This window comes from Pteropus medius, unplaced genomic scaffold (assembly GCF_902729225.1).
Source record: "Pteropus medius unplaced genomic scaffold, Ma_sr-lr_union100, whole genome shotgun sequence".
Lineage (NCBI taxonomy): Eukaryota > Metazoa > Chordata > Mammalia > Chiroptera > Pteropodidae > Pteropus > Pteropus medius.
In genome coordinates, this window is record NW_024351648.1 from 4,425,667 (window position 1) to 4,450,129 (window position 24,463).

Below are 24,463 nucleotides of genomic sequence, written 5' to 3' on the forward strand. Positions count from 1 at the left end.
AGAGAGACAGAGAGACACAGGGATTGAGAGAGACAGAGAGAGAGAGAGAGAGAGATTGAGAGAGAGAGAGAGGTGAGCGCAGTCACCCCTAGGATAGAATCTCCCTCCCGAGCTCATGAACTGAAAGCTTCCTTGAATGGAAAGGACAGGGTCGTGGGCACAGCGCATGCTGTAACTGAGCATGACATCGGAGACCCCATGGGAACAGGTCACACACGTGAAGACAGAAGGTAAGAAGCAAGTGATGACTTTGGTAGGTAAGGCCTCGTTTCCAGAGCATTCGAGAACCCGCGCCCTCTGATTCCCGTCTGTCCGCCTGCGCAGGGAACCGCTGTCCTCTTCGTGGGGACTGGCCTTCGGGTCAGGGTAGGGCGAGCAGAGGTGGGAGGCCACGTGGACGCAGGGGACAGCCCAGAGCCCCTCCGGACGACGGCTCTGACCCCCAGCTGTGGGAGGCACAGGGCTGTGTCCCTCTCTGCTGTTGTCTTGGCCTGAAGGTGGCTGCCGAGCCCAGAGCGAGGCCTCCTCTCCAGAGGGCAGTCCATACCGAGGACAGCGTGATGTCAGGGGACAGCGAGATGTCAGGGTACAGAGGTCCAGCCCCTTTGCCTCACCTGGGGCCTCTGAGCTCCAGAGCTCTCTGCAGGGTTGGCTGACGCCTTCATTGTGATCACTGTGTGACATCCCCCTCTGCCCGGGCCAGCTCCCTCCACGTCCTCACAGGCGCAGAACCCCAGAGCACCCCCGAGATCCTCCTGCGTAGGCGCGTGCGTGCACACGCTCGCAGCTGGCACGGGGAAGACGCGGTGGCCACCGGGAGCTGGCGCAGCTTGTGTCACGGCTCCTTCACCTGCGCCGAGCTCTGCCCGCCCCCTGTCACCGTCTTTTTCAGGACAGCCAGAATCCTGGGGTCCTCCCAGAGCCCGGACTTTCTCCACATTCTTCATACCATCCTGCACCCAGAGAGGTAGGTAAAGGAGATTTGGGGGGGTGTTTAGTAGATTTAGAGACTTCTACCAAATCGCGATATAAGTTGTCACTGTTCCTTTCGGGAATATATGAAGATCCATTCCATTTTCGCGAAATCATGTCATATCTCTTTTTTCTTGGCTCTTCCCCCATCCTCAGCAAGAGGCGATCAGTGGCTCAGGGGACCTCCAGGGTCAACATGTGGGACAGAGGAAAGAAAACTGGGATTTGAGTCCCCACCATTATCCTTCAAAATGCTGTCGCTGGACAGGTCTCATCTGAACCGGTCCCTTCACTTGACGACGGCGTCAGCTGACTTCCTGTCAATCAAATACCTGCGGAGCCCAGTACCTCCGAAGAACTAGTACCTTAAAAACCACTCTCAGAAAACACTTATGACATTGAGGAGCGGGCGCAAAAGACGCTCAGCTGCAGGCTACTGACACTCGCCGTTTTTAGACACCCAGCAGTGGGCACCGGGCCGCAGGCCCTGGCCGCTTTCACGCCCGGTTCCAAAGGAACGGAGGGAAGCCTGAAGAAACTGAGATAAAATCTTGTTTTACTTATGGAAAAAAACCCTAATGTGATCTTTCTCCATCGGAGGTCAGTCTGCCCGGAATTAAGAGACACGCTGTTGTCATCGGCAGCGTCTGGGTGTGTGCAGTGACAACTGTCCCAACAGAAAAAGAAACGTTTTAGAAACAAAAAATACAAGAATTTCCGACTAGCTTGGAAAAAAAAATACCGAACATCCCAGCGTAAGAAACGGCCCTGGTGGCATTGTGGTGCAGAAAAATGTCACTGCGGGTTCCGGTCCCGATCGGCACGGCCTCGGGGCCTCCGAGGCTCCGTTTCCCCACTCGGCAGGCGAACCCCACCTTCCACGACCGTCTCCAATAGCGAACGCGAGGGCGGCATCCTCTGGAGCTCTCACCTGGTGCCCGGTTGTGCCTGTGGGTCTGTGACCGAGGCCGCCCCGGTCAAGGGCAGGATGACGGGAATTCCGGTGTGGGCGGGGGGCTGGGAAGGGGCCAGTGTCTCCGTGGGCCCTGGCTCCGGCGCGATGCGTTTTCTTTCTGTTATTATCTTAGAGCCATGCGGGCGATCGGCTCTTTTACTCCTTAACCCATTTTCCATTTGCCCCGAGAATACTCGCCGCCGGCGTTCGTGGCTGCAGCGTCGACTCTGACATAACTCGCGGACGACAGTCCTAACCTCACCCCCAAAGTGTGCTGTGAACTCCCTCGCTTCTGCTAAAATTTTCCCATCGCTCTAGTATATCGATGGTCTTTGGAAACAAACGACATTGTTTCCAGCCTTCTGTTTTTAGCAGTGGTATTTCTGTTTACGAAATACGGTCATTCTCGACACTGAACATGTCAAAGCCTAGAAAACATAGTGTTCCCACGCGTGACGTTACATTAACGCCGTCGCCGAGATGCGTCACTTTTTTTTTTTCCTAAACGGTGAAACAACTCGAGCTTTTCGAGGCGATAAAAGCCCAGGTTTGTGGCTGCTTTAAGCCGGAGGCCCCCCTAACGGGTTTATCATAACGAGGGTTTCCTAGGGCATCCTCCACGAGGAGCTGGACCACATTCACTGACTGTTTGCAAGGTGACGGTAAAGATAAAGTTAACCGAGTAAATCGACAAGATCACGAAGTTTGTGAGAACTGGGCGTAAGCCACACAAAATAGACACGCAGAGAAACGCACACACGGGGAAAGCGCGTGACTCATGTCGTGAGGACACGGGGTCACAACGCAGGTCTACCAGGGAGGCAGAGGAGCCAGCGTGGCCTCTGAAGTCGCATGACTTCCCGCTTGTGACCTTGGCTCAATCTTGTGACTTCTTCGGTCACCTTCGCTCCCTTCCTCTGTAAAACAGAGAGCACACTACTGCGTGGGAGTGAGTGACAATCCGCAGTACCCCGGCCTTGAGAAGTCGTGGTGGCCTGGTCCAGTGGTCTGTCTCTCCCGGTTCTAGAATTCTATAGCATTCTCTATTCTGTGGCTGAGCCAAATGTATTACAATAGGGAACAATATTCAAATTTGAAATTCTTAAAGCCAAGCAACTTTGCACGGTTATTTCTGTTGTCGTTACAAGTTTACAATATCCACTGTTGTTTCTTGAATAGATGGTTCAGCTAGTTCATCTATAGAAATATTCAGAAATCTGGAAATATAAACCGAGAGTGTTTTTATAATATTCAACTTGAATCGTCCGTCTGTGTGGTATTTTTATGATGTCTCATTCGGCGAAGGGCAGGTCTGTCATCCACTATCATCAACCAACAAAAGACACCTGGAGGCCTCCTGAATGCTACAAATCTGGTGTTTTTTCCCTGTTTTTTCCCTAACGCACTGGCGTCTGAGAGACGGTGTCAAAGGGATCACAGAGAATGTGAGTCATGAATCAACTGGCAGGAGACAGATTAGGAAGCCGGCACTGGAGGGCGTGGCTGCTCGGCAAGGGTGCTGACGCCTGATGCCAGCTGCAGCGTCGTCTGAGGGACGTGAGAGCGGCCTCGACTGACAGCCAACCGCCAGGCTACCTGGAGTTCACAGGCTCTCTGTGATCTGGCACGATGAACTCGATTAATAATAATGATGATCATGACGATGGCAACTGACAATGACCTTGTGCTTACTATGTGCTGGACACCGACACTATGGGCTTTATCCCACAAGGCAGGTACGCAAAGCCTCATGCCACTCTGCGGGTGAGGACGCTGAGGTAATGAATAGATCACACAGCCGGTGGACGGGAGAGCTGAGACCTGAACCTCCAAGTGCCTTTACCCTCAGCTATTACCTGTACCCTTACCTGTTACCCTAACTGCTCTACTAGGAAGTCCTTTGGGATGAAAAAAATAATTACGAAACATTTTTCTTCGGCTTTTAAAAAGTCCAAACGTAAGTTCAAAGATTTGTGCTGCATTTTAATGTACGATCTTGATTACTCAATTTGTTTATGTAGTCACTATTTTTTTTACTTCATGCAAGCATTTTAAATTAATTGGCTGGTTATTTCAAATAGAGAAGAATTATTTGAATAAAGAATGACTGAAAAAAGGAGAAATATCACAAGTTAAGAGACTCGGGCTCTAGCCTTGGCTTTGCCTTGGAATTACTGCCATGCGTGCGGCGGAGGCCTCGGTTTCCTCGTGTTTATTAGAAGCGATGTCCCTGATGTCACAGCTTGCTTTCTTTAGCTAAAACAGTTCGGCGTGAGTCACGTGTCATTCTGTGACCGTAAGAGACGCTGCCTGTCGGGAGCAGATGGCTGGGGCAGGTTGCCAAGAGGCTAGTTTCTCCACCTCGACTCTAATGGCTACACGTTGCAGCTCCTCCCGCCTCGTCCTGGCTGTGTACCAGCCTACGATGTCACAGAGACACACTGGCGCTGGCCAGCACCCAGAATGATATTTAGAAAGGAGAAAATAAAAGCTCAAGAATAATCACGTTCTCTTAGGTAATATTAAACGAAAGCCTGCTATGCTCCTTCTAATTTACTCTGAAACCAGTTTTCCTGTTTGCAAAGGGAATGACGAGATGAATCTATGACGTCATACGTCGTGACGTCATACGTCGTGATCTGGTGCGTGGGCTGGTAGTTCATCACGAAATCACCCATTTTATAGAAACCAGTTAATTTCCAGGGCCAAGTCTTGTTCGCAGGCAGCAAGATGCCTCCTAGCCCTGGTATGTATATGTCAGTGTCCTGGGAGGGAGTACAGTGATATTATTATTTTAAGGTATTTGACGACGGAAGCAAATGGTGGATGGTCCTCATTCATCATGTGCCTGCAATGACCCTATCGTCTAGGAAAAATAATGCGACTATTTCCAAAATCCCTATTTTTAAGAAATATAATCACTTTTGTCTTTTCGGTCTACTACGCAAACTCATGGAGTCCAGAAAAAGGTTCATAAACTCTTTCGTAACTTTCTACCCCAAACAGTGTGGTTTGTTCCCCAAGTGTTGTATGCATTCGCATATTCAAAATTACCTATTAAGGGCTTATCAGGCAGAAAAAACCGAAAGGACAAATTCTCAATCTCTGTATAAGATTTAAAAGAAATTCCTGGAGGCCTACAAACCTCCGCAATTCTATTTAATAAATATCCAAGAATTAGTCACCTCAGCAACAATAATTGAGAGATGTATTAAATGCTAAATATTTACTAAATAGAGACAAAAACGGACTTGCTAGTTTTTCCTCTAATTTCAGCTCCAGCCTCTCCCCTCTCCTCCCCTTTGTGATGCGGCTGTGCCTCGAAATAGCATCCTTGGAAAGGCAGCTTTATGGCTTTGGAGGAATAAGCTCATTTCTCAGCCAGTTTCGCCACTGCCGTGGAGAACAGAGCGCACAAGCGAGCCAGCTGAAGTCATACTCCTGCAATGATCAGGGCTGTGGGGGCCTCCGCTGCCGCTGTCAAATCGCAATTGAAAACAGCTTTTCCAAAGTACAGCGATTCCCGTCCACAGCTCTCCGCCCCACGGGGTGTTTAATTAGGCCCATACGACCCACCGGAGGTCAGACGCGTGAAAGCCAGGATGGAACCAAACAAGAGTGAATCTGGTTTCCAAGTTTCGTTCGGCCTGGTTCCCTTCCAGGCCTGTCGCGATCGTCACTCACCAGTTACCCAGAAACCCACTTCTGCCTACGGACAGCGACCCCAGGAAGGCTTGACCCAAATTTGGACAGGTTCGGTTCGGTGTCCTCCCTTTCCTCCAGCCCCTGGATGTACAGTTGCCTGACTGGTCAAATTCGTATCTTTATATCAGTTACTCTGACTTGATCAGTCACTTAGAGATAAAATAACTTGCACGGAGATCATAGAAAAACTGTTTAGAATATTAGTGAACCAGAAGCATTCAGTGGAACTCCCTGGCACTCCGATCTTAATGAAGAGAGTCTGCTCGCAGAAAAACGAGCTCAAGTCAGGAATTTGGTTAAAAACAAAAATCTTTCAGGATTCGGTTTGAGATGAATCCAGATGCAGCCCAATTTCCTACCCCTCCACACCTAGAAGCAATGTCTATTTCACCTGTCAACTCTTCAGCGATCATCGAGACACATTTACTACGGTAGGAAAATGAATTAATCAGAGAGTTGATCGAAAATGAGCTCATCCGACAAATGCCAGCAAATCCGTCACATACAAGTCACTCATTCTGATTACGAGACAATGCTGTATTGTATATGGACCCTGAAACTGAGGCGGCTGTAACTTTCACCTTGAGAGAGCCTTAATTATAATTTCCTTAGATGTCTGATTTCCAGACAAAGAAGCAGCTGTGATCTGATATTTTTTAACTTGCCTTAGAGGCTCAAGTCAAATTCTGCCTAGTCAGTGACACTTTACCCAGTGCCCTTGAGTCAATTTCTCTTTTGTCTTCCATAGCAAGTCCTCGCGACCTCTCTTTAGCACTTTGCTAGCACTTTGCTACTAGTGTGCACTAGACGCACTAGACGACTGGGCTTTTTCCCCAAAGGCAGTGATTGCCTCTTATTCATTTCTGAAGCCGTCCTCTCCTCTGTTCTCAAGTTAACATTCAGAACTGGATTCAAAACAAACGTAAAAACCATCTATCGTCGAAAACGTATTATCAATTTGTTATTTAGGGAATAAGATGTTTTCGGAAAAAACGTACGGCCAAATGATGGACAATATTTCAGAGAGCCAGAGAAAGCTGGAGGGGAGAGCGTTCTGGGTGACTTAGACGCTCAGAAAACGGGAGCATAAGACTTGGAAATATTACTCAGCTATCGCCATCCAGCTTGTCCCAAACTAGAGTGAATTTAGACTCATTAGACGTTAGGACTCTTTAACAAGCAACGAGAAAGTTTTAGATTACGATTTTTGAATAACCTGTCCTTGTCTAACAAAAGCAATTTCTTAAAAGCACCCTAAAGACCTACTTAATGACAAAGCTAGCTATATTTTATAGAAATTTTTATCAATAATGATTGAAACAAGAAAAAAAAAAAGGAATTCTGGTTACCTAACTTAACTCTAACGTTCCAGTATTCGGGCCTCACCGTCCACCCAGCACTGAAGTCCACCTGCTAAGAACAAGAATATTCGGACTGCCCTTACCTTCATGAATATACATCTTTTGAGCATCTTCAGGATGAAGTAACCCCAGTAAAGATGAAGGATTTGCAGGATCATGAGCTGCAGGTTGAGGAAGATGTATGAAAAGAAGGGCTCCAGGTAGTGCAGAGGCAGAATCAGCGTGCAATACAAAATCCTGAAAAACCGAACAGATGAGAGTATTTCATGACCGTCCAAGTGCGTGCGAATTTTCCGTGAGAAAACGAATACTTTTTCTCCCAAGGCAATATGTATTTCTTTTCTAATGATGTCCAGGAAGTTCTCAAGAGAGAACGATAATGATAATATTACTTTTCCTATCATTTTTGGCAAGCCACAAAGGAGTGCAGTCTGCCTCCTGGGAGGAAAGTTAAAGCACATGGAATCTTTATAGCCACATAGCCTGCACTCCACGTTCCTTCCTACATCTCGAGTTCTCCTTTGCAAAAAGAAGACCGCAACGCTAACCCTACTCGCCTTGCCAGCTCTGCATGTTTACACGGGGGTTACTGTTGCCTTATGATGCAATCCTGTTTATTTGCCATCAAAAGTACATGGGGAATTCTACAAGAGTAAATTGTCCAGATAAAAGAGGCTTTTCAAGAAGCGAAAACTCTATTATTACTTCCACTTTCGCTTTCTAAAGTGAATTGCATGCTTTATTAATTTCATAAACAGACTCCTGGACACAGTCGGAGCTGCCCGTGCCCCAGAATGCACAGCCCCATTGGCTGATTTCCCATACTTGATCCACTACTGTGATTTTAGAGCTTCCAGGTAGGTCTGTTCGTATTTTATTCCAATTATAAAAATAATTTATTCACATAAAATTGGGATTATATAAAATAATTTATTCACATAAAATTGGGAAAATAAAGAAGCTGTCCACTATACCACCAATTAAACGAATAACATTGCTATTTTTGTGTATTATCTTCCAGTTTTTTCCTATGTATAGTTCATTTTTTTAATTAACGTACAGTAAAATTGATGATTTCTTGGTGTGCAGTTCTATGAATTATAATACATGCTTCGATTTGTGTGACCACCGCCACCAAAAACCCTGGACTATCCCTGTACAGTCACATGCTCCCTCATGCCTGACACTGGGCGACCACTTATCAGCTCTCTATCTCTTTAATTTTGTCTTTTCAAGAGGGCCACATAAATGGAATCACACAGTTTGTCAGCTCGAAGGCTGCCTTGCTTCACTCAGCACAGTGCCCGTGAGATTCGCCCACGCCACTGTGGGTGTCGACAGCATGATCCTCTCCTCGCTAAATGTCCGTTCATTGTTTGGATGTACCGCAGTTTAATCTAGTCACCTATTAAAGAGCATCTGCGTAGTCTCCAGTTTTGCACAATTATGACTAGAATCACTATAAGTGCTCACGTCCTAGTTTCTATGTGATTATAAATTTTCATTTCTTAAAGTCGTATACATCGGGGTGGATGTTTTTCTGTTCAATTCCATTTAGCTTCGAATCAAAAACATTTTACATTGTTTGAACAACCTGGTGTACGCAGCCTTTCCCAAGTTGAAGGTTATTTCTTTAGAAGTATATATTCCTCAATGTAAAATTACTGTTTCGAGGTGTCCGTTAAAAGTATACACGTTCAAGGTATATATTAAAAGCTATTAAGACTTTACCAAATTATTTTCTAAAATTATAACAATTTTTCAGAAATTCTTAAAGAAGAGTTTCATAGAATGAACTGCAACCAGGATCAAGTGGGTTTAAAAAATTTGTTAATTTGAAAAACAAAACAAAAATGGCATTATTCGTAATGCTGATGGTTCCCTATGCTAGTAGGTTTAGCTCCTCATTTGTGAATAATCAGTTCGAGATCTTCTTCTATTCAAAAAGCAATTATATGAACTCTGAACTCTATATAACAAAGCTAATAGCCATTCATCCATTTTCCTTATGCAAATGTTTTTCTAAAACTTAGGAATTACAGAAAAATATAAAGAGGTAAATAAAAATAACCTAAAATTTCATAACTCGCAGGTAACCCAGCACATTTTGGTGAATGTAATTTAAGATATCTCTTCTAAAAATAATCTTTAAGGTGCTTCTTCCCCCTCCCTCATTACCACATGATTTTATGTAACAGGGATCACACAACGCGTGCGATTTTGTACCCTGCTTTGATCACTCAATAAGTTACAGAGAGCTTTCCATGTCAGTGAACATACATCGGGGGTCAGCAAACATTTTATAAGGGGACAGACAGTAAATATTTCAGGCCTCTGGGCTATTTGGTCTCTACTGCAACTATTCAACTCTGCTACTGTAGTGCGAAAGCAGCCACAGACAATACATCAATCAACAGGTGTTGCTGTTTGCCAATAAAACTTTATTAACAAAAGTGGCCAGTGGGTGGGATTTAGCCTGTGAGCCATAGCTTGCCAACCTCTGCTGTATACTATCTTATGTAATAATTGCACGGAAATTTATTTATGGATGTCAAATTTATTTACTCCCTTACTGACAGACATTTGTTTCCGAATTTTCATTATATTCTAAAGAGCACTGTGAGAATTACTTGCGAAGATATTTTGATAGAATTGTTTATTTCCTTAGAATAGCTAAAATTCTGATTCAAAGAGTATACTCATTTTATATTTTGAAGTATATCGTTAGAGTGTACCAACTTATAGTCGTATACTCAGTGTATGAGAGAACCTGCTTCCTCAGATTTTGATCAATATTATATTTTGTCAGCCTCTGTCTAAAACATTGCACAGTTTATACTTACATTTTTATTTCTTGTGAAGTGAAATACATATATATATATATATATGATTCTTATTTTGACTTAAACTTTTGTCAACTATTTTTTCATGGTATCTATCCATTTTGCCATTGAGGTGTTTACTATTTCTGTTGACTCGTTAAGTGTTCTTTACATATTAAGGACAACAACACTCTTTTTAATCATGTTAACTCTCATTACATAGATTCCTTCAACCTTATTTATGATTTTTTTTTTGGAAAATCAGTTTTAAAAATATTTTTATAACCAAATCTATCCATTATTTCCTTTACGGCTCGGTTTTTGTGCTTTAAAAGGCCTTTCTCACCTCCATGCAGTTGAAAATCTCCGTACAACTTTCGACTACCCAAAACCTTAACTACTAATAGCCTTCTGTTGACCAGAAGTCTTACTGATAACAGAAACACTTAATTAATGTATATTTTGTATATTATATGTATTATATATATTCTTTTGTAAGAATACATATATAATATGTATATGTATTCTTACAAAAAAGCAAACCAGAGAAAAGAAAATGTTATTTAAAAAATCATATGGAAGAGGAAATACATTTAGAGTATTTACTGAAAAAAATCTGCACATAAGATGATCCACGTAGTTCAAACCCATTTTGTTCAGGAGTCAAAGGAAACACTGTACGTAAAGCCAACTCGCCATTCTGATTTGCTGGGTCCTTGGGCATCTGTGTCCTTACTCCGTGCTTAGCCTAGAATGTGCCTCCTCTTTTCGACTGTGTCTGTTTTATAATGAAACGTTATCACAGGTGTCTCAGTATAGGAAAAGCATAGTATTTAAGGGTTTGGGACTATCCGTGGTTTTAGGCATCCACTGGGGGTCCCGAAATGTGTCCCCCGCAGATAAGGGGAGACCGCCACATTACTGTTACCACTGCTGTGATACCTGCTATCTCGCCACCACCCCCTTTCCTACTGCTGGAGTCGACATTAACAATGTGATGAGAGCAACACCCAGGAGAGGGCTGCTGTGTCAGCTGGATTTTCTGCTTTGGATGGAGAAGGACGATGCGCCTGGAGAGGCAGAGCAGGCCCAGGAGGATTGGGAACCGTGTGCTGCCTGCACATCCTCTGCGGGAGGACGGAGGGGACCCGAGGCCCAAGCAGTGGAGAGGAGCTCGGAAGCGGGCAGCACCCCCAGCCCTGGGGGCAGCTGTTACATCTTCAGGACCAGCCTTTCTATGAGTCTCAGCATCCTCATCTCTTCGCCTCCCTTCAATGGGAATAAGGAGGAAAAAAGAAGCACATCTGTCCCACTCGATTTGATCCCTAAGCCTCGCGTGTCGTGCGTGCGGGCACATGCATGAACACACCAACCCTTGGACATTTGCCTACCCGGCTCCCCAAAATTTCTCTTCTCACAGAGAGGCCGAGGCGCCGCTGTGTTCCTGGCCTCCTACATCCACGCTGCCTGTCCACTGGCCCTTAACCCGTCCGGTGGACACCGCTAGCCCCGGGAAAGGGGGCTGTGAGGCTTGGTCGGCCTTTTCCCGGCTTCTGGTTTCATTTTCCATCTTCACTCTTTCAATTATTTGAGTTTAGATGGTTTGAAAACTATCGCTTCATTGGTATAAATAGTACTCGGTTTTGCTGGGCCAGAAAAGGCAGCCACCAAAAAGCTGTGCTTTTCTAATGAAAACTCAAAGTTAAAGGTCTTCTATCCTTGCTAGTTATAGGTGTGAGTGTTAAGCCTTTTCTGGATAACAAATACTGTTTCTACAGGTGACGAACTGCCCACTTTATATTTCAGAGATCTCGTGTATATTAAAGTGACCGTGTAGTTGAAGAAATCTCAATAAATATTTACAGAGGGCGAATGATACCTGCTCTTAAAATTTCATATTAGTAATTTAACTTGAAACGTATCTGTTCTGTGTGTCAAACGTTCTGTTTCTAGTCTTGGCTCTTTCGTAACTAGCTGTGTGATGCCGAAAATGTCTTAACTCCTCACCCGAAAAATAAATAGGGGCTCTAAATGCTTCAACAATGCTGATGACATGGGCGACAAAGGAGGAGTAAGGACCTGATCCAGGTGAAGGACCAATGAACGCAATATGTGATCCTGGTCAGACCTGGGAGTGAGCGGAAAAAGCAGTCAAAAACATTATTGGACCAATGACGAAACTGAATCACAGATGGTAGACTGTCATTTTCCTGAAGTTGAGAACTCTACTGTGATTCTCGAAAAGAATGTCCTTGTTCTTAGTAAAGACACACAGAAGTATTTAATACTAAAAGGACATACTATTCTCAACTTTCAAATGGTTTGGAAAAGAAAAGAATATTTATATACATACGTGTGTGTGCGTGTGCCTGCATGTGTGTGTGTGTGTGTGTGTGTGTGCGCGCGCGCGTGTGCCTGTGCGTGCGTGTGTGTGGAGAGAGAGGAAGCAATAGCAAAGCAAAATTCTAACTGAAAATCTGGGTAAAGGGCCTATATAAGAAGAGTTCTCTGTAACATACTTGAAATTATCCAGTAACTTTGCAATTATTTCCAAATAAATAAGTGAATCAGGGATTAAAGTACACATAAGGTCCCTTATCCTTCAAATCTCTGATTTGCAGAAGCGTGCCTGATGGTGGTGGCTGTCCCTTATAAATGTATAGACAGCACAAGTGCCATGTGCATGGGCTGCCAGGGAAGGCACTCCTCTGAGGGCACGCTGCTGAACGAGAAGTGTGACAAACAGTGCGGCAGAACCCTCTGTCTCTTTCACACGGTGTGTAACTGGAAAGTCTGGTTCTCAGATACGCATCTGCAGTGGTGGCTCCAGGGAGCGGCTCCAGCTACGGCGGAGCCACTCACACATTGTCCAAGTCCCTCCTTTCCTCTGGTGGCTGTGCAAATGGCGCTGTGCCGTCCCAAGAGGGCCACGGAAGCCAGCCATGGCACCATGAGACCCATGCTCTGCCCCTGGCTTAACAGTCAACACAGCGGTCCAGGCCTAATGAGGCTAGAAAGGGTCCGCAATGACCTCGTTCTTGTCTCCTTCTTATAAACATAAGCTGAGAGTAATGCTGGATGCCTTCAGCTTTGTCTTGTCATTTTTTCTTTAAAACTGTTCTCTCTCTGATCGCCATTCTAAGTATTTATATGTTCTCATCACCCGCAAAATTCCCTGTCACATGAGGCTTCCTGGCGTACTATTTTTCTACACCAGTGAGGGCTGGATCCTCAAAAGCCAAAACCGGAAACCCAGTAAACCAGAGGTGGAGAAAGTAAAGTTCCCACAAGCATATGTACCCTTGGAGGCAAGGAAGTCATTTGAGTATTATTCACAGTCGGAAATGTTTTTTTTTTTTTTCTTTTTGGAACATCCAAGAAAAAGGTCAGTATTAATAGTCTTCAAATATATAGGTAAGGTGGTGGATGCAAAGATCCCTTCTACTGTCGTTATGAACTTGGGCCGGGCAGGACTCACGTCCCACCCATCACTGTACTAGAGGTGATGAGTTCAAGAAATGAAGGGAGGACCCCGCACTGCCATCTGTAAACTTTAGTTGAAACACAGTGCTCCTTCCCTTCCCTTTAGATCAGCCTGGACTAAACCATTATCTGTTCCTGATATTTATGGTGGGAAACTGCCAGGAGTCAAAGAGTCACTTCTCAACCTTAAAAAGGTCTTTCTAGACTAATGATTCTCAAGTGGCATCTGTATACGTAGATAGATACATACAATAATTTAAAAACATAGAAGTCATTATTTTAAAATGACAGTTGGGAATACAGTGTAAAAAGTATAAGGCTGAGATGTAAATGCTTTTGAATGAAAAATGCAAACAAATGTGGGTAACGAGGCAACTCAATTAAAGCAATTTGGACCATGTCAATTGGAATTTCTGCCTGATGTTGCGAGTAAATGTTTTAAGAAAAGCAATGTAATTAACATTGTCTTGTTGACACCGGCTGAGAATCGGCTAAATAAGTTCCCCATAAAGCGCAGGAGGAGGACTTCCGGTCAAGATGGCAGAGTGGGTGGACATGATGCTCGCCTCCTCTCACGACCACATAGAAATTACAACTAAGCTTCAGAAGAGCCATCATTTGAAGTCGCCTGAGGTCTGCTGAACAAAAGTCCTACAACTGGGGACATACATAAGAGACCACCTCGAGACAGGTAGGGAGACAGAGACATGGAAATGGCTGGCCCTATACCCACATGCGGTGGTTGAGAATCAGGAAGGATGTCTCAACTGCAGAGGTCCTCCTGAGGAGTGAGGGGTCCTGTTCCCACACTGGGCTCCCCAGGCCAGAGTTCCAATGCTAGGAATCAGTGTTCCCCACAACCTCTGGCTGTGAAAACCAGCGGGGATGAGGGCTGATGGAGATGGAGGGCCGTGAGAGTGCAGATGGTCCTCTTAAGGGGCCTGCACATATTTACTTGTTGATAGACTCGCTCACTCTGAGCTCCCACATCAGGGCAGCAGCTCAAAAGGCGCCAGGGTCATACAGGGAGGGACTGAGTTGTCTGGCTTCAGAGCCAGGGCTGGAGGGGCAGCTTTCTCCCAGACAGGAGTGCCAGCAGAGGCCAATGTTCCTTGGTAGAGCTCTCCCCACTCCCAGAGTGTAAACACAGATGGCGCCATATCTGAGTCTCTATCAACCTGGTGGGCACTGCTCACCCTGCCCCGCGCCTCCCAACTTGTGGGCCCATTCAAGCTGCCTCCAGTGGCTTTTCCATACAAACAGCCTGTCTTGGCTCATGCTGTGGACTTTCCTAAAATCCCTCAAAGGTTCACAAAACCCAAATGGGCAGCATTTGGCCTTGGCATGCCTTGTAGCTCTTGCTGGGCAGCCCCAAGCCTGGCACTAGTCTCAGCTACAACAGGAGGGCACACACAACCCATACGAGGGACATACCTGGAACACCCGGCTCAGGTGACCGAGGAAGACTGCATCACTGAGCCCTACAGGACACCTACTACATAAGTCCACTCTATGAAGACAGGGAGACATAGCTGCCCTACCTAATGCATAGAAACAAACACAGAAAGGCAGCCAAAATGGGGAGATGAAGAAACAAGTCCCAAATGAAAAAATGGAACAGAGCTCCAGAAAAAGAACTAAACACAATAAAGACAAGCAATCTGCTAGATACAGAGTTCAAAACACTGGTTATAAGCTGCTCAATGAACTTTGGAGAAGAGTAGACAAACTCGGTGAGCACTTTAACAAAGAGATAGGAAACATAAAAACGGCTTTAGAAAACATAAAGAAAAACTGGTCAGAAATGAAGACTACAATAACTGAAATGAAGAATACATTAGAGGGAATCAACTGTAGATTAGATAAAGCAGAGAGTCGAATCGGTGATTTAGAAGATAAGGTAGCAGAAGATACCCAATCAGAACAGCAACAAGAGGAAAGAATCAAAAAAAAAGAAATGAGGATAGTTTAAGGAGCCTCTGGGACAACATCAAGAGTCTCAATATTTGCATCACCGGGGTACCAGAGGGAGAAGAGAGAGAACAAGGAATTAAAAACCTATTAGAAGAAATAGTGAAGGAAGTGGACATAAAAGCCTAGGAAGCACAGAGAGTCCCAAACAAGATGAATCCAAGAGGCCCACACCAAGATGCATCATAATTAAAATGCCAAAGGCTAAAGACAAACAGAGAATCTTAAAAGCAGCAAGAGAAAAAGCCATTCGTTACCTAGAAGGGAGCTCCCATAAGACTGTCAGCCGATTTCTCAACAGAAACTCTGCAGGCCAGAAGGGATTTGCAAGAAATATTCAAAATGATGGAAAAGCAAGGACCTACAACCAAGATTACTCTACCCAGCAAAGCTTTCGTTTAGAATCGAAGGACAGATAAAGAGCTTCCCAGACAAGAAAAAGCTAAAGATGTTCATCACCACCAAATCAGTATTACAAGAAATATTAGAGGAAAAAGAAGAAGAAGGAGGAGGAGGGGAAGAAGAAAAATATAAATAATAAAATGGCAATAACTACGTATCAACAATTATTTTAAATATAAATGGATCAAATGCTCCAATCAAAAGACAGGAGGGCCGAAGGGATAAGAACACAAGACCCTTACACATGCTGCCTACGAGAGACTCGCTTCAGATTGAAAGACACACACAGACTGAAGGTAAAAGGATACAAACAGATATTTCATGAGAACAGAAACAAACAAAAAAGCTAGGCTAGCAATAATTATACCAGACAAAATAGACTTTAGAACAAAGGGTATAAGAAGAGAAAAGAACCCAGAAATCCCACTTCTGGTTATTTATCCAATGACACCCAAAACATTACTGCAAAGGGACGTATGCATCCATGTGTTCGCTGCAGCATTACTTTAATAGTCAAGATATGGAGGCAACCTGGGTGTCCATCAATGGATGAATGGATAAAGAAGAGGCGGTACAAAGGAACATTATTCAGCCGTAAGAAATTTTTTAAATGAACTCTTGCATCCGCAACAACATGGATGGACCTAGACGGTATCGTGCTGCTTTTAAGATTCTCTGTTTGTCTTTAGCCTTTGGCATTTTAATTATGATACATCTTGGTATCCAGCCAAACATATAACAAAAGCAGTTGAGAAGAACAGAGCGACGGGATGACAAACTGCCTCCCACGATGCCTCCGAACATCTGGATCGGGAAATAAGTCTATCATTTGCATGCTGTTAGGTCCACGTTAAATTCACAACAAATCCGGACCGATAAAATATCCTTGAAAAACGAGTCCGTAGAATTACAAGATTAAGACACATGGTTGGAGCCAGGCTCAAGAAAAGGAACTGACTTTTTCTCTTGGGCACCACAAGATGATGACATAAAATGTCCGAGCCCATGGGACGACTATTTAAGCTAGAGCATTACACTGCGACGCTTCAACTGATTCTTTCGAAAACCACGAAAACCCTTCTCCCAAAGGTCCACTAGCTCAGCCTTCCAAACATGTGGATCGGTCAACATTAGTATAGGACAATTTTTACCAGCAAAAAAATTTGTACAGTCAAGTCTGTTAATACTGGTTTCTATGCAGCCCAGCTCCCTGAGAATAGCAAACCGTGGTATTGGCTGCTCTCTGAATTCAGTGAAGTATCAAGATCAAGAAAGAGCCAAATGCATGTAACTAATTCTCCTTGAAATCCAGAACTCTGGCAAGAAACTAAGTTTTTAAATCTAGGATTTTTGAGATAAGGATATCTGGGTAAGTTGCACCCCAGCAGTCACTCAACCCCAATGTGATGTGCAGTTCTTTACTGGGCGAGAGTACGCTTGCTTGTTGACTTTGAGACTTTATGGCAAAGTCCGAGGTGAATGTCCTTCATTGCTAAATCAAAGGTCAACCACAGGAGCCATAGTTAGAAGCATCTCAGAGAGCTACCTAGACTGACGGCTTCCAGGTCATGTGCCTTTCAAATTGGTCCACGAATTCTCTGAAACCACTCCCATCAATAAATCTAGGAGTCTAATTTGTCTTCCCTTAAATATGAGCTGACTTTTGACACCTGGATCCAAGGAAGAAAATGGGATTGGAAGTGACGTGACATGACTTCTGAAGCTATATCTTAAAAGAGGATAAAGCATTTGCCTAGCTCTTTCGTGAGCTGCTCGCTGCCCAAAACCAGCTGTCATGCTATGAGGCATTCAGGCCAATGGAGGGGCCACGGGCAGGTGTTCCAGGTAACTGATCCAGCTGAGGGTCCCAACAAGCAGCTGATTCTGTATGGCTCCCTCAACCATGTGAGCAAAGTCCAGCTGACTACCCAGCTATCATTTGATTGCAACACATAAATGAAAACCATTTAGTTGAGGCCAGTCAACTCCCAGAACCATAAGAGACAATAATAATCAATAAATGTTGCAGTTTTAAGAGTCAGGGCTACAAATCATGGCCTGTGGGTAAAATCTGGCCTGCTACCTGTTTTGCTACAGCCTGTGAGCTCAGCTGGGTTTGGCACATTTTTGAAGGATTGTGAAAGAAACAAAACAGAAAAAAACTCAATGGAGACTATATGTGGCCCTCGAAACCTAAAATTGTTATTTTTTAGTCCTTTACAGAAAAAGTTTGCTCACCACTGTCATAAGCCACTAAGTTTTTGGTGGTTTGTTACGCAGCTACAGGTTACTAGAACATGTGGTTGTTCTGGTATATAATAGGAGTCATCAATGGGCAAACGCTGGATTTAGGGCACCCCGAAAGTCACGCTGAAAAGTCAAACCTCAACTGTTATCTGCAAGTCAATACTTACCCTATCATTAATTACCATCATACAATATTCTGATTTCACAGATATATTTGCTCAGCCAAAGCGAAAGTGATGGTAACGTGATTCGTCAACCAAGAAGAGTATCTTAAATGTCTCTCAGATTTGACTCTAGGTTAAACTCCAAATTCGAGAAGACTCAACAATTTTAGTAACTATAGCTGGCGTTCACTTAGTCCTACTATGTCACACTGCCCTAAGCTGTTTTACATGTGTCACTTCAGGTAAGCCACAGGACACCCCTAATTTCTGTTTTACAGATGAGAAACCTGAGGCTCAGAGAAATGATGTCATCCGGCGTGGAGCCAGAATTTGAATTCTCGTGTCCATGACCTTGGCCCCAGCTTTCTGCTTCTCCTCTCTAGAAAATGTCAAATCAAGACGTCCGGTCCTGGTTTAAAGATGCAGCTGGCTTCCACAGGGAGGGCAGCACACTTTCACCTCTCTGATGAGACTTCCTTGGGTGCTAGTCAAGGGCGCCGTCCATCCTCCAGGAATTCCACCTTGAACTTGGGTCTCCATCTCTTTGCCCTGGAGCTAGGCTCTTCAGTAGCACTAATTTTTCAGTTGAGAGGATCCTAGATTTAGCCCCAAACTATGGCTAGTTATCAACTGTTTCTTTCAAAGCATTAAAGGGCTTCCTCACATTTTTTCCACTGGTTTCTGTCTATCATCACAAGGGAAATTATGTTTGCCGAAGAAATAATTGTCAAGGGAGACACGATAGAGGTTCTGCGTTGTCAGCCCTGAGCTAAACAGAATCAACAGACGGATCAAGAGCCAATCGGTACTAAAAGGCCATCCAAGCCACTGTTAGGGACAGTGATCATGGAAAACAAGAGGAGGAGCAGTTTTCCCATCTGTGACCGGGGAGTGATAATATCTGCTTTATGACTTGCTGTGTAGACCAGTGCCGAGAATATAAAGGGCCTACGCCCGTGTCTGGCATGCAGTTAATGGTGGTTACGACTATTGTAATTTTAACATGGAACATGCCTCTCTTTTAAAGAGCTGATAATTGGCCCATGACATTTCACTGAAATAACTAGAAAGGCTGTTAATCACAAGGAAAGATCGGTATTCATGAAACGAGACGTAGAGTAAGAGTCTCCGCTTACCCATTGGGTTACACATTTCCCATCTCCCTTTTCCACACTGGAAGGAATTGTGTTAATTATATATAAGAAACGGCCCCTTTACAATCTTTTCTCCAACCGAACTTGGCACAAACAACTGGAGATCAATATAAGAAAGGGCGACGATGGGACCTGAACCACGTGTCAAGGCCACCTCACCAGGGTGACCAAACGGCATGGCCCAGCATCTTCTCTACTCACCAAAAGGGAAAAATAATGAGGCGGCTGACGAAAAATATGGCCGAGAAGATGAAAAACAGGGTGTTACAGGTTTGCTTCCATCCGGCATAAGAAAACATCTTAGCAGACTAAAAAAAAAAAAGAAAAAAAATTGTATTCAGACAAAGTGATGTTAGTATAAAATTTTTAAATGAAATATTTATCAATGGAATGATATCTGGGATTTGCTTCAAAATAATCTGGGTGGGGGGGTGGAGCACGAATGGGCAAATAGATGAAACGAGACCAGCCATTTTGATAACGGTCAGAGCTCGATGGAGGGTCCCTTGGGTCCATTACACTCGTCTCTTTCTCTTGTCATATGTTTGAAATTCCCATAACCCAATGTTAAGAAAAGGTATGTTGAAATGACTATAATATTATTCCTGTCTCACCAGCGCTACAAATTAGCATAATTAATTTGAGCATGCTTTTTATTTGAGCCTCGATTCGATTTCTCCATTTGACCAGGAGGAGAGCCGGGTTGAAGAAAGGCTGGGACATGCGTGAAGAAGTCCCAGGGGGTGCTGGGGTGCTGTAGTCAAGGCAGGCGACAGAAGGGGCAGAGTCCAGAGGTAACTCTTGGGGCCTCGTTCTCGTTGAAATCAACTTTTGAGCGCTCGATTTTCTCTCTTTACTTTATGCTGCTCTATACAGCTCATATTATCATGTCGGAGAAAAAGAATTACAGAAAGGTGTTTTGATGTGGTCTCGGAAGGTTTCTGAGGAGGATTCTGTCTTGCATTATGCGGTGGAGCCCAAGCTGAATGGGAAAGTGTCTGGAGTTGGGGGTGGGAGTGGCTGAGCGTAGCTCATCCCTAGGGAGCACAGCTGAGGCCAGATGCTCTCGGAGCTGAAGTCACCCTGGAAGCTCAAGGCCCCGCCAGGACAAGAGAGGCAGCATATTTATGCCGCAGGAAGGGTCTGCATTGCCTTGCGTTCCCCGCATTTTTGCATACTTGCCACGGGCTAAGGACACGATCAGACTATGGGGTTGCCGGAGGCCCCCAGAGAGGAGAGTCTCAACTGTGAGCTAGAAGGTGAGGGGGCCACGTGGGTGGGAGATGAGCGAGGAGAGAAAGGCCAGGCGTTTAGAGTGCCTGGAATGGAGGGGGAGCTGTCTGAAGGGCTAGCGGCTAGGCCAGGTGGGTAGCTAGAGATGTACGTAGCTGTGACGAGGGCCAAGGAGCACTCGCTCCTCTGGGCAAAGTACGTACGGCCCGTCCCAACTATGCAATGATGGACCTCAGACCGTGACCCTCTCCTCTGCCAAGCATCGGTCAGGACACTGTTCAAGTGCTGGGCCTCGGATCTAAACTTGAACATGTGGAAAACAGGGTCGGGAAGATGCACAAAGGAGACAAAAGGTGGCCCATGAGTATGAATGGCTGACGTTGAGGCTGTTTTTCCTGGCCAATGAAGAGCTAAGCAATGACCCGCCAACTGTCTCGAGGACTATGAGAAATTAATAGTCTCCATCCCTAGGAAGGTCTAAACAGGGAAACCAGTTATACCATGTCTGGGTTCAATTAGAACTTGCCTGAGAGGACACACACTAAAACAAACTATTCGAGGACGCAGTGGGACGGGCACCCCTGGAGAGCACCAAAAACTGGCCCCCACTTAGTGGCGCCTCCACCATCGGTTGATGGGAGGAACTGGCCTTGTTCACTGAACCCCAAATATTTATCGTGTCTGGTCAATCGCGAGTGATTCATGACCATTAACAACACGAAGCTGTTCTCATATTCCACCCGCAAAGGGATCTGAGCTTGACATTTCGTTTTTCTTCTGGTTTTTTTTTTTTTTTTTTTTACCCAAGGCCCTCAGAACATTTTCTAACAGTAATGAGCTAAACTTCACAAATATACCCAAGGGTTAGCTGTGGCCTCTCACGTTACAGCTGAGAATAGAACACGAAGCATGAAGCGATTGGCCCGGTCGACTAATGAGTTGTGTCCTGTCGATGACAGGGTCGGGGAGGGTGGAGACAACCCGGCTCTTATTTCCAGTTCCTGCATCTAACTCCCTTTAAACAACATGACGAAGCCGTTTTAACAGTGGTCACACACCGAAGGCGATTGAACCAGAGGGATCAGAAGCAACAGAGTAGCATAAAATCCCTAAGTCACGGCCAATGTGGTCTTAATTTTCAGGCTGGGTTACTGACATGTGAGCAGAGTAGCGGGTGATTACAAGCCACATTCGAAGAGCAGTCACACATGCCAAACTGGCGCGATCCGTCCTTGGCTGAGCCATTTGCTGCCCTGAAGCAAATGTAACAACCTTGACCTTCAGAATGGGATTCACATGTCTGATTACGATTACACACGAGAATCAAAATGCTCCGCACAGATAACATTTTAATAGTAGCCAGTTGCTGCTTTAAAATGGCTTCAAATGGCTTCCGGTTTGGCAAATTATAGTCCAGCTGATGGGCTAAAGCTGGTCTTACGTTAAGAATGGTTTCCACATTCTTAAAGGGGTATAAGAAAAGAAATAAACAAACAAACAAACAAACGAAATACGTGACAAGAGATCCTACGTGGTGCACAGACCTAGATATATTATCTGGTCCTTTCCCAAAGTTTGCTGAACCCTGATCTAGAACAAGATTCTATTACCTTACATTTAATTTCGTCTATATTACCTATATTTGATAATTGGCTCTTCGAGAGGCAATCCTGGATGTGAACCGGGTTAGCATCCTTTCCCCAGCTTCATGATAAATGATCATGTTTAAATGATGAACTAACTGGCCCTGAGGATGTGGCTCTGGGCACAGCAGCACAGCTGGCAGCTAAGAGGGCCACTGGACCAGTGCCCGAGGGCGAGCAGGAGCCAGTACGTAACAGAAACGTGGAGAGGAAACGGGCCTAATTTTGCTTTGTTCCTTGTATTTTGTGTGGTTTGGGATTAGAAAGACTCTTGTTTCAATGTCCCTTCCTCCAAAACATTCCCTCCTTAGAAAATAAATGTCATTTAAATAAAAAAGCTTTTAAGCACCAGTGTAGGGCAGTGCAGGCATCCAACGGGTATTCGGCTTTGGCTTAAGTCAATATATGGTGTCATCCAATGTTAAAAACCCAGAGGCCTTAAGTCCAAGTTTTCCTTTTAAAAGGTTAGAGTTTGTTCCATCTTCAAATATCTCAGCTTACCTCCCGAGCTAGCATCTACATCCGCAAGTGGAATCCCACAAATGAACCTCTCTCGAGCATCATGAAGAAAGAAGGTTGTAAATTAAAATCTAAAGGTTTCATTTCTTTGAGCTTGAAGGATCTGGGGACCCCCCGGAGACAACTATGGACTGTGTGCGTCTTCAGGACACAGAGCCCTGCTGGATCACTCACACGTGACGCTTCCCGTGAGGCGTCACAGAGACCCCAAGACGTGGTATCGTCATTATCATTTTAATGGCAAACGTTTACCTCCAGCCAAATGTCGGCCACGTCGTGCACGATCATCACGAGGGTTCCGCTGCGAATGTAATTAGCACACCAGGAGAAGCTCATCAAACTGATAGCAGCCAGGTGGTGGATGACGTGAGCTAGAAAATCCTACACAACGAGGGCGCAACGGAAACCGTTAAGCAAATGCGGTTATTTCCCGATCGCTGGAAGAGCTAGTACTACACTAATACTAATACTAACTTAAAGACACTAATAACTTACAGCTGCATGTTTTAAAATGAGTGAAATGCTTTCACTTTAATTCTTAAACGTAATCCTCTTGAAGGAGCTAGGGGAAGAACTGTCCTCACGGATGAAGTCGCTTTGACAGAGCGTTCAATAGTTGTCATCTAAACCCTAACATCCACCACTCTTCCACTGCCCCACGTCGGACGGACACACACACACACACACACACGCACGCATATTCCCGTGTACATTTACCTTTATTGTCTATCGCCTGTCTAATTCCGGAAAAAAAAAAATGAGACATATAACAAAAGTACACAACCATTAAAATAAGAGTTACTCCATATGAAAGAAGTAACAAACGAAAGCGGAACTCTGCTCGCAAAGCCAGGCTGAGGGAAGTCACCCCAACTGAGCGCAAAAACTCAAAGGTTTTCTGTAAAGAAGGCATACAGATGGCCAGTAAGCACATGAAAATGTGCTCAAACTCGTGAGCCATCAGGAAAACGCAAATCGAAACCACAATGGGATACTACTTCACACTTAGCAGGATAGCCATGATAAAAAAGATAGACATTATCAAGTGTTGACAAGGACATGGAGAAACTGGAACCCTTATACATTGCTAGGAGGAATGTGAAATGATGTTTTAAGTAGTCTGATGATTCCCCAAAAGGTTAAACACAGAATTACCATATAGCTCAGTAATTCCATTCTTAGATAGAAATAAAAACATATGTCCATGCAAAATTTTCTATATGAATGTTCATAGCAGCATTATTCCTAATAGCCAAAAGATGGAAACAATGTAAATATCCACCAACTAACGAATGGATAAGCAAAATGCAGCATATGCATACAGTAGACAGTTATTCAGCAATAAAAAGAAATTAAATACTAATACATGCTACAAAATGAATGAACCTTGAAAACATTACGGTAAGTGAAAGAAGCCAAATATATATATATCTATCTAAACCCTGCATATCGTATGATTCCATTTACATGAAATGTCCAGGAGAGGCAAATCCATTGAAACAGAAAGTAGATTAGTGGCCGCCTAGGGCTGGGGAAGTTGGGAGCAATGGGAAAATGTTCTAAAATTGCCTGGGGTGATGACCGCAGAACTCTGTGAGTACACTCAAGACCACTGAATTATGCACTTTAGAAAGATGAATTGTATGGCATGTGAATATCTCAATAAAAATGTTCTTTTTTTTAAGCTTAAAGGTTTCAGTTTCTCTATAGCCAAAGTAAAAGAGTAAACATGAAAGTAATATTAGCCTAATTTATTGAGCACTTACTGTATGCCAGGAAGTGCTTTATATGGATTAACTTGCTTAATTTTCACAGCAAGCAGAGGAGACAGG

General features: G+C 44.4%; 1 protein-coding gene across 1 annotated transcript in view; it reads right to left on the reverse strand.

The window, feature by feature from the left end:
- Window positions 1–24,463, reverse strand: part of CERS3 (ceramide synthase 3) — a 69,571-nt gene that overhangs the window by 15,979 nt on the left and 29,129 nt on the right. Inside the window, exons 7-9 of the mRNA XM_039844095.1 lie at window positions 22,884–23,012; window positions 19,438–19,544; window positions 7,077–7,230 (exon numbers count right to left, since the gene is read on the reverse strand). Of these exons, the coding sequence (XP_039700029.1) occupies window positions 7,077–7,230; window positions 19,438–19,544; window positions 22,884–23,012 (390 nt within the window). The remainder of the gene's footprint in view (window positions 1–7,076; window positions 7,231–19,437; window positions 19,545–22,883; window positions 23,013–24,463) is intronic.